Source organism: Carcharodon carcharias, chromosome 12 (genome assembly GCF_017639515.1).
Source record: "Carcharodon carcharias isolate sCarCar2 chromosome 12, sCarCar2.pri, whole genome shotgun sequence".
Lineage (NCBI taxonomy): Eukaryota > Metazoa > Chordata > Chondrichthyes > Lamniformes > Lamnidae > Carcharodon > Carcharodon carcharias.
Window position 1 is genome coordinate 104,865,307 of NC_054478.1, and position 14,318 is coordinate 104,879,624.

General features: G+C 43.6%; 1 protein-coding gene across 7 annotated transcripts in view; it reads right to left on the reverse strand.

The window, feature by feature from the left end:
* The window catches only part of LOC121284983 (serine/threonine-protein phosphatase 6 regulatory ankyrin repeat subunit B-like), a 194,991-nt gene that overhangs the window by 108,782 nt on the left and 71,891 nt on the right, over positions 1 to 14,318 (reverse strand). For all 7 annotated transcript variants that reach the window (XM_041201025.1, XM_041201024.1, XM_041201023.1 and 4 more), the window contains exons 3-4: positions 10,867 to 10,945; positions 2,392 to 2,462 (exon numbers count right to left, since the gene is read on the reverse strand). In XM_041201025.1, the coding sequence (XP_041056959.1) occupies positions 2,392 to 2,462; positions 10,867 to 10,945 (150 nt within the window). The remainder of the gene's footprint in view (positions 1 to 2,391; positions 2,463 to 10,866; positions 10,946 to 14,318) is intronic.

The window sequence follows — 14,318 nt, forward strand, 5'->3', positions numbered from 1 at the left end:
TTAAAAATTCATTCATGGGAGGTGGGCATCGCTGGCTAGGCTAGCATTTATTTACCATACCTGATTGCCATTGGGAAGGTGGTGGTGAGCTGCCTTCTTGAACCACTGCAGTCCATTGGTGTAGGTACACCCACAGTGCTGTTAGGGAGGGAGTTCTAGGATTTTGACCCAGCAACACTGAAGGAATGGCTATATATTTCCAGGTCAGAATGGTATGTGGCTTGGAGAGGGACTTCCAGGTGGTGATGCTTCCCAGGAGTTGGTACTATGACTACTACTTTTCTTGGTCTATATTAGTAACTTAAACTTGGGAGTATAGGGCACAATTTCAAAATTTGCAAGACACAAAATTTGGAAATATTGTGAACTGTGAGGATAGTGATCGAGTTCAAGAGGATATGGACTGGCAGAATAGGACGACACAAATTTCATGGAATTTAATGCAGTGAAGTGTGAAATTATGCATTTTTTAGGATGGATGAGAAGAGATATAATAAAGTGTACAATTCTAAAAGGAGTGCAGGAGTAGAGAGGCCTGGGCATGTACGTGCACAAATCGGTGAAGGTGACAAGGCAGGCAGGTTGAGGCAGTGTTTAACAAGGCATGTGTGATCCTGGACTTTGTAAATAGAAGCAAAGAGTACAAAGGCAGGGCAGTTATGTTGAGCCTTCATAAAACTCTGGTTCGGCCTCAACTGGAGTACTGCGTCCAATTCTAGGCACTACGTTTTAGGAAGTGTGTAAAAGCATTGGAGAGTGTGCAGAAAAGATTTACAAGAATGATTCCAAGAATAAGGGATTTCAGTTTTGTGAATAGATTGGAAAAACTGGAAAAATCTCTTTAGGGAAGAGTACGTTAGGAGTAGCTCTGATAGGGATATTCAAAATCATGAGGTGTCTAGTTAGAGTAGATAGTGAGAAACTGCTCCCATTGGAAGGGTTGAGAACCCACAGGCCACAGAGCCTCTTTACACACCATGTGTTTAGGATCTGGAATGCACCACCTTTGGAGAGTGGGGGAAACAGATACAGCCATGGCTTGCAAAAGGGAATTGGATAATCATTTGGAGAGAAAAAATTGAAGACATAATGGGAAAAGGGCAGGGGAATGGGAATAGTTGAGTTGCTCTTGCAGAGAACTGGCATGGACGTGAAGAGCCAAATGGCCTCCTACTGTTCTGTAACCATTTCATGATTCAAAGATGGGTGGTGGAGCAGAAAGATTAATCCGATCATTAGTTGATTTGTCTGTGTTGGCTTGGCTGTAATTCATTAAAACAACAATGGTGTTGCAATAACTTCCCTCAGCATTACTGAACCGTGAGGCTTTTTAAAAATAAAAAGAGCCACCATTCCTGCTCACGATTGCTATCCAATGACCCCTGTTGTTCACGTGCACATCAAGCAAGGGTGGGAATGGGATTGGTTATAATGGTCACTTTAAATCAAACCTTGCCAATGCTCATTGCCTTGGCTCACACATCAAGGATGGATGAAGTATAAGAGAGTCTCAAGTGCTCAATAAACTGTGCACTATAATGAGTCTCCACCTTCCAAAAGGGAGGCAAGATGGAGAGGAAAAAATGGGAAGGATGGTTTTTTTTTTGCTTCAAGAGTTGTGGTATCACTCAAGTGCAAGCTCCATGCCAAATAGCATTTGATCATAAGCCAATAAACTTCACAGACAAAAATGTTCTTTGGGCACCTGCTCTTTTACTACATCACTCGTAGTGAACACAAACTGTATCATGTCTTCAACGCTGGAATAAAAACCTCCAGTTTTACATACACCCTGTTTATTGTATTATAGGGAAGGTCCAAGAAAGAGGAGGCACCAAACATAAGGAGACCTTAATGGTCCTTCAAAGAGTTGATTTTTTTTAATGGATCCATACTTTACAAATGATATCATGCCATTATGAACCAAATGATTTAGCTGGCATGAGGGGGGAAATTATACTTGGAATATTTCCTACACTACTGGGGTACATTGTCTCATGATTCTCCTGAGCCTGTGCTTGAAATGCATGCAAGGTAAATCACATAATTTATTCAGATGCATTCATCTGCACTATGTATCAAAATTAGAAGTTTCTTCTGGTTTGCCACTCAGAAGTATGAAATAGAGGCCAAAGTAACTAACTTGTAGTTACCACAAATTACTTTATTCAGAAATATTTAACCTACCAAAAGTAGAACAAAAACATAGTGACATAAAAATAAGAAATGATTTTATATTAAGTGGTAAAGTCAATTTATATGTGCACCAATCATAGCAACCAAAGTTCTGCAATTCAAAAATATTTAATTTGATAATTAAGGAGTCCCTCAAATTTCCTTCCAAAATGTTCTCCAAAGAACATTCCCAAAATGTCAGGTTGGAAAACTTACATCACTCCGTGAAGCAATGGCACGATGAAGTGGAGTTAACCACATGTTATCTTTAGCATTAACACGGGCTCCTGTAAAATAAAAATGGCAAATACAATAATTTTACTTTGCGTATTGAAAATAAACATACATACTGCTAAGACTCATCCACAGTCCCTTGGATTAAGGATACCACCATTTGTTCCTCTTTAAAGCTACAATGTTACAATTCTTTTAAAGTTATTGAATTAGAGCAAGTGGCATCAACAAAAAGGTTCCTGAATATATAATTCAAATTGGCACAGACATGAATTATAAACTGCTGTCTCTATACTAGTTCATCAGCATTGAGGGTCATGTTGAACCTGTAGTGATCACACTAGCTCTTTGAAGTTTTCCAATGTGTTCCTGGTCAGGCTCCTACTAATCTTGAGCTCATCCGAAATGCTGCTGCCCATATCCTAACTTGCAACAAAGTGCCACCCAATGATCACACCAATGCTTGCTGACCTACATTACACTAGCAGCATCTTGATTTTAAGATCCTCTTATTTTCAAATCTCCCTGCTTTCTTCCAATTCTGGTCTCTTGCTCATCTAGATTTCCTTTGTTCCATTATTGCCTGGTGTGCCTTCAGCAGACTACGCCTCAAGCTCTGGAATTCTCTCCCTGAACCACTCAGTCTCATCACCTTCTTCTCCTCCTTTAAATCACATCTTAAAACTTGCAGCTTTGGCAAAGCTGTTATCACCCAGCCTAATATCACATCGGTTTTTGTGGGACCTGACTTTGTAGAAATTCACTGCTGTATTTTCTGACATTTGTAAAAATGCCTACATTTCAAAAGTATTTAAATGACTGTAAAGCACTTTAGGACATCCTAAGGATATGAAAGGTGTCAAATTATGGCTGATAATATTCATGTGAAGTGCCCTGGGGCATTTTACTATGCTAACGGCACTATGTAATTGCAAGTTACTGTTGGGAGCTTTATTTGAATGGACGTGGAAATTTCCAATTCAATACCTGTATTCTCAAACTGCCAAGATGATGCATCAAGCTTCTGTACAGTAACAAAGGGATATGTAGACTCCTTGACTCAGCTGCTATTTGTCTTTTATAAAGAACTTACATTTGTAAAGTTCATTCATCTCTTTAGGTGTTGAATTAAAAGAATGCCACAAACTTTGCTCCCTCACCACTGACTCTATCACTCTCCTTGACAACTGAGTCTGAACCAGACTGCAGCCTGTCATTTTTGGCCTCAAGACAAGCTTTTAACCACATATCCACACCATCATGAAGACTATCTATTTCCACCTTTGTAACATTGCCTGACTCAAACCTTGCCTCAGCTCTTCTGCTGCTCAAACTCTCATTCATACCTTTGTTACCTCCAGACTTTACTATTCTTACATGATCCTGGCCAGTCTCCCATATTCTACCACAAAAACAAAAAATGCTATAAAAACTCAGCAGGTCTGACAACATCTGTGGAGAGAGAGGCAGAGGTAACATTTTGAGCCTCTATGACTCTTCTTCAGATCTAAAAAGAGGCAGAGATGTGGTGAAATTTATACTGATTAAGGGGGTGGAACCAGTGAAGCTGGATTGAAAGTCAGCGATAGGTGGAGGCAAAGGAGAGATGGCAAAAGATGTCATAAACAGAAATTCAAAGAGTTGTTAATGGTGGTGGTACTGGCTAAATGAGGTGCTAATAGTGACATTAAGAAAGCAAAAATGTGATAATGGCTGGACCAGGGTAAACACTCTGGAAAGTGACAGATGGCCCTTGAGAGGGGGGGGGGGGGGGGGGGGGGGGGGGGGGGGGGGGGGATGGGAAGAAAGATTGAAAACAGGCTAAAAGCTGGGGATAAAACAACAAATGAAAATGGAAATAAATTTTAAAAATAATAATAATGAAAATAAGTGGGGGAAAAAATTAATTAAAATTTCCCCTCCCCAAAATCCACAAACAGGACCATCCCGGTAGACTGATCGTGTCAGCCTGTTCCTGCCCCACAGAACTAATTTCTTCCTATCTTGACTCCATTCTCTCTCCCCTTGTCCAGTCCCTTCCCACCTACATCCGTGATTCCTTTGATGCCCTACATCATTTCAACAATTTCCAGTTGCCTGGCCCCAACCGCTACCTCTTCACCATGGACGTCCAATCCCTCTACACTTCCATTCCCCACCAGAATGAGGGCTCTCTGCTTCTTCCTTGAACAGAGGCCTGAACAATCCCCATCCAGCACCACTCTCCTCCATCTGACTGAACTTGTTCTCTCACTGAACAATTTCTCCTTAAATTTGTCTCACTTCCTCCAAATAAAAGGTGTGACTATGAGTACCCGCATGGACCTCTGTTATGCCTGTCTCTTATGGGGTATGTGGAACACTCCTTGTTCCAGTCCTACTCAGGCTCCCACAACTCTTCTTTTGGTACATCGATGACTGTTTCGGTGCCGCTTCATTCTCTCGCCTGGACCTGGAAATTTTTTTTTTAAATCAATTTTGCTTCCAATTTCCACCCCTCCATCACTTTCACATGGTCCATCTCCAACACTTCCCTTCCCTTCCTTGATCTCTGTGTCTCAATTTCTGGTGACAGACTGTCCACCAATGTTCATTACAAGCCCACCGACTCCCACAGTTACCTCAACTACAGCTCCTCACACCCTGACTCCTGTGAGGACTCCATCACATTCTCTCAGTTCCTTCACCTCCATCGCATCTGTTCTGATGATGCCACTTTCCAAAACAGTGCTTCTCACATGTCTTCCTTCTTCCTTAACCGAGGTTTCCCACCCATTGTGGTTGACAGGGCCCTCAACCGTGTCCTACCCATCTCCCGCACCTCTGCCCTCGCACCTTCCTCTCCCTCCCAGAACCATGATAGGGTTACCCTTGTCCTCACTTTTCACCCCACCAGCCTCTACATTCAAAGGATCATCCTCTACCATCTCCAGCATGATGCCACCACCAAATACATCTTCCCTTCACCCCCCCACCCAGTCGGCATTCCGTAGGGACTGTTCCCTCCGGGACACCCTGATCCACACCTCCATCACCTCAACCCCCTCCCACGGCACCTTCCCATGCAATCACAGAAGGTGCAACACCTGCCCCTTTACTTCCCCCCTCCTCACCCTCCAAGGGCCCAAATACTCCTTTCAAGTGAAGCAGCATCACTTCCATCAATTTAGTCTACTGCATTCGCTGCTCCCAATGCAGTCTTCTCTACATAGGAGAGACCAAATGCAGATTGGGTGACCACTTTGCGGAACACCTTCAGTCTGTCCACAAGCATGACCCAGACCTTCCTGTCGCTTGCCATTTCAACACCTCATCCTGCTCCCATGCCCACATGTCTGTCCTTGGCCTGCTGCAATGTTCCAGTGAAGTTCAACGCAAACTGGAGGAAGAGTACCTCATCTTCCGATTAGGCATTTTACAGCCTTCCGGACCTAACACTGAGTTCAACAACTTCAGACGATGAACTCTCTCCTCCATCCCCACCCCCCTTTTTTTCCATATTCATTTTTATTTCTGTAATTTTTATTAATTAATTAATTTTTCCACTTACTTTCATTATTATTATTTTAAAAAATTATTTCCATTTTCATTCATTGTTTCATCCCCAACTTTTAGCCTATTTCCGATTTTTCTTCCCGACACAGTGCCCTCCCCCACTCCACCTCCACTACGGCCATCTGTCACTTTCCAGAGTGCTTACCCTGGTCCAGCCATTATCACATTTTGCTTTCTTAATGTCACCATTAGCACCTCATTTAGCCAGTACCACTTCCATTAACAACTCTTTAACCTTTTGTTTATGACATCTTTTGCCATCTCTCCTTTGCCTCCACCTATTGTTCGCCTTCCATCCAGCTTCCCCGGTTCCACCCACTTAATCAGTATATATTTCACCACATCTCTACCTCCTTTTAGATCTGAAGAAGAGTCATAGGGACTCAATGTCAGACCTGCTGAGTTTTTCCAGCACTTTTTGTTTTCGGTTCAGATTTCCAGCATCCGCTGTATTTTTCTTTTACTTCCATATTGTACCCTCTGCAAACTTGAGATCGTCCAAAACTCTTGCTGCCTGCATCCAAATCGCACCAAATCCTTTTGACATATCAACATTGTACTTGCTGACCTACACTGCCTCCTGGTCAAACACCACCTCAATTTTAAAATCATCATCTTTCCATGGTCCGGTGCATTCTTAGCTGAGAGCTCAGACATCCATTAGTATGACAAAATAGCTGCGCCCAAAGTAAAACATTGCTCAATTGGCAGCTTTACACTCTAAGATCTATTTCTCAATTGCTCAATGGTTAGTTACATAAGGAAAAAGAAGTGGAAAGGTTTCCTAAGAACCCATCTGGTTGACTAATGACCTCTAGAGAAAGAAATCTGCCATTCTTCCCTGGTCTGGTCTACATGTGACTCCAGGCCCATTGCAAAGTGATTGGCTCTTAAATGCATTCTGAAATAGCCTAGCAAGCTACTAAGTTACATCATTCCACTATGGAAAAGTTGATAAGGAATGAAAGCAACCAGGCCACTCAGCATCAATCTAGGCATCGGAAACAACCCAGCCCTATCAACCATGCAAAGTCCACCTTACTGACACGTGGGGCATGTGTCAAAATTAGGAGAGCTGTCCCATAGATTAGTCTAACAGCCTAACAGTCATATTCAAGGAATCATACTTTACAATGTCACAGACACCACCATCACCATCCCTGGGTATGTCCTGTCCCACCAAGAGGTCAGACCCAACTGAGGTGGCAGTACAGTGGTATACAGTCCGGAGGGAGTTGCCCTGGTAGTCCTCAACATCGACCCTGGACCTAATTTAGTCCTAAGGCCATGGTCAAACATGGGTGAGGAAACCTTGTGCTGTTTACCACCTACTGCTCTCCATCCGCCAATGAATCAGTACTCCCATGTTGAACATTACTTCGAAGAAGCACTGAGGTTGGCAAGGGCAGAGAATGGACTGGGTGGGGTCTTCAATATCCATCACCAATAGTGGCTCGATAGCACCACTACTAACCGAGCTAGCCAAGTGCTAAAGGACATAGCTGCTCGACTGAGTCTGCAGCAGGTGGTAAGGGAATCAATAAAGAGAGAAAAACTTACTTGACCTCATCCTCATCAATCTACCTGTCATAGATGCATCTGTCCATGACAGCATCTGTAGGAGTGACCACCAAACAGTCCTAGTGGAGACAAAGTCCCATTTTCACACCGTGGATATCCTCCAGTGTGTTGTGTGGCATGACCACAGTGATAAATGGGAGAGATTTTAAACCAACCTAGCAACTCAAGACTGGGCATCCATGAGGCGCTGTGGGCCATCAGCAACAGCAGAATTGAACTCAACCACAATCAGTCAAGGCCCAGCATACCGCCCACTCCAGCATTACCATTAAGTCAGGGATCAACCTGGGCTCAATGAAGAGTACAGGAGGGAATGCCAGGCACACCTAAAAATGAGGTGAAGCTACAATACAGGGCTACTTGCCAAACAACGAAAGAAGCATGCGAAAGACACAGCTAAGCGATCCTACAACCAATGGATCAGATCTAAGCTCTACAGTCCTGCCACATCCAGTCATGAATGGGATGGACAATTAAACAACTAACTGGAGGAGGAAGGACCACGAATATCCCCATTCACAATGAAGGGGGAGGCCAATACATCAGTGCAAAAGACAAGGCTGAAGCATTTGCAATCATTTCAGCCAGAAGTGCTGATCGGGTGGTTCATTTCGGCCTCCTCCCGAGGTCCCCAGCATCATAGATGCCAGTCTTCAACCAATTCGATTCACTCTACATGATACCAAGAAGCAGCTGAAGGCATGGATACAGCATTCTGGGCCCTGACAACATTCTGGCAATACTACTGAAATCTTGTGCTCCAGGGTTAGCTGTGCTGCTAGCCAAGCTGTTCCAGTACAGCTACAATACCGGCAGCTACCTGGCAACGAAGATTTCCCAGGTATGTCCTGGGCACAAAAATCAGGACAAATCCAACCCAGCCAATTACCACTTCATCGATCTACTCTTGATCGTCAACAAAGTGATGGAAGGGGTCATCAACAGTGCTATCAAGCAGCACTTACTCAGCAATAACCTGCTCAATAACTTTCAGTTTGGATTCTGCCAGGCCCACTCAGCTTCGGGCCTCATTTCAGCCTTAAATTCAGCTCTTTTGTCCATGCTTGAGCCCAGAGGTGGGGTGAGACTGACTGCCCTTGTCATCAGGGCAGCATTTGACTGAGTGTGGCATCAAGGAGCCTTAGCAAAACTAGAGTCAATGAAAATCAGGGGAAAACTCTCCACTGGTTGGAGTCATACCGAGCACAAAGGAAGATCATTTGTTCTGGTTGTTGAAAGTCAATCATCTCAGTTCCAGGACATCACTGCAGGAGTTCCTCAGGGTAGTGGCCAAGGCTCAACTATCTTCAGCTGCTTCATCAATAACCTTCGCTCCATCATAAGGTCAGAAGTGAGGATGTTTGCTGATGAGTGCGCAATGTTCAGCACCATTCATGACTCCTCAGACACTGAAGCAGTCCATGTCCCTATGTAGCAAAACCTGGACAATATTCAGGCTTGAGCTGATAAGTGGCAAGTAACATTCGCACCACACAAGTGCAAGGCAATGACTATGTCCAACAAGAGAATATCTAACCAGCTCTCCTTGACATTCAATGACATTACCATTGCTGAATCCCCCATTTACAACATCTTGGGGGTTACTATTGACTGGAAACTGAATTGGTCCGGTCGTATAAATACTGTGGCTGCAAGAGCAGGTCAGAGGCTGGAAATTCTGCGGCGACTGACTCAACTTCCAACTCCCCTCAGCCTGCCAACATCGACAAGGCACAAATCAGGGGTGTGATGAAATACTCGCCACTTGCTTGGCTGAGTGCAGCTCCAAAAACACTCAAGAAACCTGACACCAGCCAGGACAAAGCAACCCACTTGATTGGCAGTCCATCCACCACCTGCAACATTTACTCAGATGCACCGTGGAAGCAGTGTATACCATTTCCATGATGACTGTATCAATGCACCAAGGCTCCTTCAACAGCACCTTCCAAACCTGCGACCTCCAGCAATTAGAAGGAAAAGAACAGAGGATGCATGGGGACGCCACCATCTATATGTTGCCCTCCAAGCCATACACCATCCTGACTTGGAACTATATTGCCAGACCTTCAGTGTCGTGGAGCCAAATTCATGGAACTCCTTCCCTAACAGCACTGTGGGTGTACCCAAGCCAAGGATTACAGTGATTCAAAGTGGCAGCGCACCACCACTTTCTCAAGGGCAATTGGCCTTGAGCAATAAATTCTGGCTCAGCCAACAAGACCCACATCCTGTGAAAGAATAAAAAAAGCTTGCATTTTCCACCATTGATATTTTAAAGAGCTGGTTGATTGACACTTTTTAAAGGGCTGTAATAAAAGGAAATTTTTTTTATAATAAAGTTATGAATGAATGACTTTTTTAAAGCTTTTTTCACACATGGCATTGTTACTATAGGATTGATTGGTCTGTACAAAGCATTTACTGAGTAAATGGGCATTGAAGGACCAAAGGTGGCATGGAGGGTCTGAGTGGTTATTGTGGTGGGTGGAGGAGCATAAATTGACATGGATGGTATGATTGGCCATTGAGGGTGGGTAGGGGGGAAAATTGGTCTTGGAGGGCATGAGTAACTATTGGGGACGGGTGCAGAACATAGGTCGGCATGGGGAACACGGGTAAGACCTCTGGAACTTACCTTTCAAAAGATTCCCTTATCCAGGCTTTGATTCACAAAATCTCTGAGGGGCGTGAACCATGACTCAATGAAAAGCTGACCCAACTACACGAAAATCGCGAGTGCTATGGAGCCAGCCAGGTCAGGAGCGCAGGGTTCGAGCTCACGACCTGGGACCAGATCGCACTCTTATCCTGCACTGAGAAAAATTGGCATGCTGGGAAGAGAGCCAGGAAGCCAGAAATCAATAGCTGGCCACCATTTTTGAAGGTCCACAGCGTCTCCCCAACTCTACAAAAATCTAGCCCCACACCACCAAAGGTGGTGGATCCAGATACCTTAGGAATTGTAGAGATTTTTCAAGTATGAGATCCTCAGGAAATGCAGAGGCTTACCCCCATATTATACAACATGAGTCCAATAATACAAGGAAATAAAGCTAATAGCCTTCTTCCAACAGGATTGTAACGTCTTCATGGTGGAGCGGGAAGAGGCGAAATTAAAAGTAACATGTGTTAACTGCAGGATACATCGATCAACTATTTCCTTAATTTTAAATAAACACAAGGTTTGATTCCACACAATGCTGTATGCATTTCCAATACTGCTCAGAAAGCTAAAAAGAAAACTTGATGCCAATTTCCCTACTTTGCTGTTCAGAATTAGGTAGTACAACTATAGCGATGAAATCCTGGTGAACTTACCTGATAAGATGAGGAGCTCAATGATTTCAGCATCACCGAGAAAGGCGGCCGCGTGTAGTGGTGTCCGCTTCTCAGAGTCCTTTTGAAAAAAATCGCAATCCAGCAAATTAAAACTAGGTACCTGCACAATCTTTTCTTCTAAATGCCATTAGTAAATAACTTGGGGTGGGGTGGAGGTGACTTGGATTAAAAACTGACCTTGCTAATCATGGACTGGACTCCTGAGCTAACATGGTTAAATGTCTTATCCAAGGTTAAAGTGCAAGTGAATTATCAGTTTAGAGTGCAGGTGCACCAAATCAGTTCCTTTGCACAATTTGTTCATGTGTAGGGAACATCTTTGTATTCATCCCCACAAACAGGGTACATAAACAAAGTACAGGTACCGTGCATTTCTAATCCTAGGTTCTGAAACAGGATTTAACAGCTAAAGGAAACCTGGCAGAAATGGGTTTGAACTGGTAATGTTGCCGAAAGCATAGATGACCATGTATTTATTCATCCATTTCAATTTTTATTGTATAACCTTTGACCCTGAAGCAATACAGTAAGGAACATTTGTAATTTCTTTAATAGGTCTGTGGAATTTGCAATTGTTTTTAAGAATATTTGAAAAGGACTTTTAAGAGCTTGCATCAATTGTAAAGGGATCAATTTAATTTCTTTGGATAATGGGAAATATCAGTCCATGTGACCTGCAACCCTTGACCTGGAAGCAGAACCAACAGGAAAGAAGTTTTAAGAAGTCACTGGCAGACACAAAGGAGAGCTACAAACAGAGAAGCTGGAGGGTGAAGGTGAAAAATGAAGACACAAAGAAAACAGACAGAGGCAGAAAGAGGAACACAGGGAATTCTTGTGAGGAAGAGAAGCAAATCACTCTTGAGAAGGAGGTCAGGTTTTCTGTTTGGCAGAAAAGACGACAAGACCTCTTGGAGGCACTGTGTGAGCTGGCTAAAATAGTCTAAAATATGGAAAGCTGTGTGAAAAGCTCAGAGAACTAATGAGCTGGGTATTTCCCCAGAAGTGGCCAAACGGTGAACTGGGGTGTTATTGGTTGGTCAGTTGAAAAACAACTCTGGAGAGCTATACAATTAAGGCTACCATGACCCAAGGGAGAGAGGGTTTTTAGAAGCGTGCCTTGCTGGTGATAACTGTACCCTTGAAACTCAAAGGTGAAAGCCATTGTTGGATAGGACTCCTGACCTACCCTACGTGAATTAAGAACAGCATATTCTGGAACTGTGTAGTTATGTTGTGCCACATTTGTGCAGGGAATGATGCGATTGGTTCTAATTTGTGTTAAAGTAAAAGCTACAAAAACACCACCACAACATCAAGTTTACCTCCAAGCCACATACCACCCTGACTTTGAACTATATCACTGTTCCTTCACTGTTGCTGGATTAAAATCCTGGAATTTCCTTCTTATCAGCACTGTGGGAGTACTTACACTACATGGGCTGCAGCAATTCAAGGCGGCGGTTCACCACCACTTCTCAAGGACAATTAGGGATGGGCAACAATAGCTTGCCTAGCCACATCTGGTGAAAAGAATTTTTTTAAAAAGACAAACCTTGGTAATCTCTTCACTGGAGGGTCATTCAGTAAATTTGCTTATTTTGGTTTACACCTGGGATTGTAACATTATTCTCTCTTAAGTTTGTTTTCCGAATCACCAGATTAAGGGCAGCCACCAATGCCACAACTAAATCACTGGGAAAAGGCTTAGTAAACCTTCGCAATGTATCCACTGTGCAGTAAGGAAGTGTTAATCAACCACTCACTGTTATTGCTTCCCTTTCCCTTCAGAATAGCCAATCGAAATGGGAATCCAAAGGGAACTGTGCGTATAATCTTGATTTCTATCAAACTTTGATATACTGTGTTGGTGCACAGACTTGTTACAAATGTAAATTAGTTTTATGGTTAATTATTTAACTAAAAATTCTTGAGGAGACTCCTTGTAAATGCACACTGACTAGTCAATTTAAGAAGGGTTGTAGAGATAAGCCAGGGAACTACAGGCCAGTGAGTCTCATGTCAGTGGTAGGGAAACTATTGGAGGAAGTTTTGAAGGAGAGTATCTATCTCCATTTGGAGAGGCAAGGTTTGATCAGGGATAGTCAGCATGGCTTTGTCAGAGGGAGGTCATGCCTAATAAATTTGAATTTTTTGAGGAGGTGACCAGGTGTGTGGATGAGGGTAGTACAGCTGATGTAGTTTATATGGATTTCAGCAAAGCCTTTGACAAGGTCCCACATGGAAGACTTATAAAGAAGGCAAATGCACATGGGATACAGGGTAATTTGATAAGGTGGATTCAAAATTGGCTTAGTTGTAGGAGGCAGAGGGTGCTGACAAAAGGCTGCGTTAGTGACTGGAAGCCAGTGTCCAGTGGCGTACCACAGGGATCTGTGCTCGGTCCCCTATTATTTGCCATTTATATAAACGACATAGATGACTATGTGGGAGGTAAGCTTAGTAAGTTTGTGGATGACACAAAGATTGGCCGGGTGGTTAACAGTGGGATGTTGAGTGTCTTGGGTTACAACAAGATATAGACAGGATGGTCAAATGGGCAGATAAGTGGCAGATGGAATTTAACCCTGAGAAGTGTGAGGTGATACACTTTGGAAGGAGTAATTTGACAAGGAAGTATTCAATAAACGGCATGGCACTAGGAAGTTCTAAGGAACAAAGGGACCTTGGTGTATGTGCCTATAGATCTCTGAAGGCAGAGGGCATGTTAGTGAGGTGGTGAAAAAGGCATATGGGACACTTGCCTTTATCAATCGAGGTATAGATCACAAAAGTAGGGAGGTCATGTTGGAGTTGTATAGAACCTTGGTGAGGCCACAGCTGCAGTACTGTGTGCAGTTCTGGTCGCCACATTTTAGGAAGGATTAGATTGCACTGGAGGGAGTGCAGAGGAGATTCACCAGGATGTTGCCTGGGATGAAACAGTGAAGTTATGAAGGTAGACTTGGAGCAGAGAAGACTGAGGGGCGACGTGAGCGAGGTATACAAGATTATGAGGGGCATGGACAGGGTGGATAGGGAGCAGCTGTTCCCCTTAGTTGAAGGGTCAGTCACAAGGGGGCATAAGTTCAACGTGAGAGGCAGGAGGTTTAGGGGGGACGTGAGGAAAAACTTTTTTACCCAGAGGGTGGTGACAGTCTGGAATGCACTGCCTGGGAGGGTGGTGGTGGCGGGTTGCCTCACATCTTTTAGAAAGTACCTGGATGAGCACTTGGCATGTCATAACATTCAAGGCTATGGGCCAAGTGCTGGTAAATGGAATTAGGTAGGTAGGTCAGGTGTTTCTCACGTGTTGGTGCAGACTCGATGGGCTGAAGGGCCTCTTCTGCACTGTGATTCTGTGATAATCTGGAACTATATTTTATAGACCAGTGTTGTTCTTCATTAGGTGATCCTAGTCTGTGTTAAGA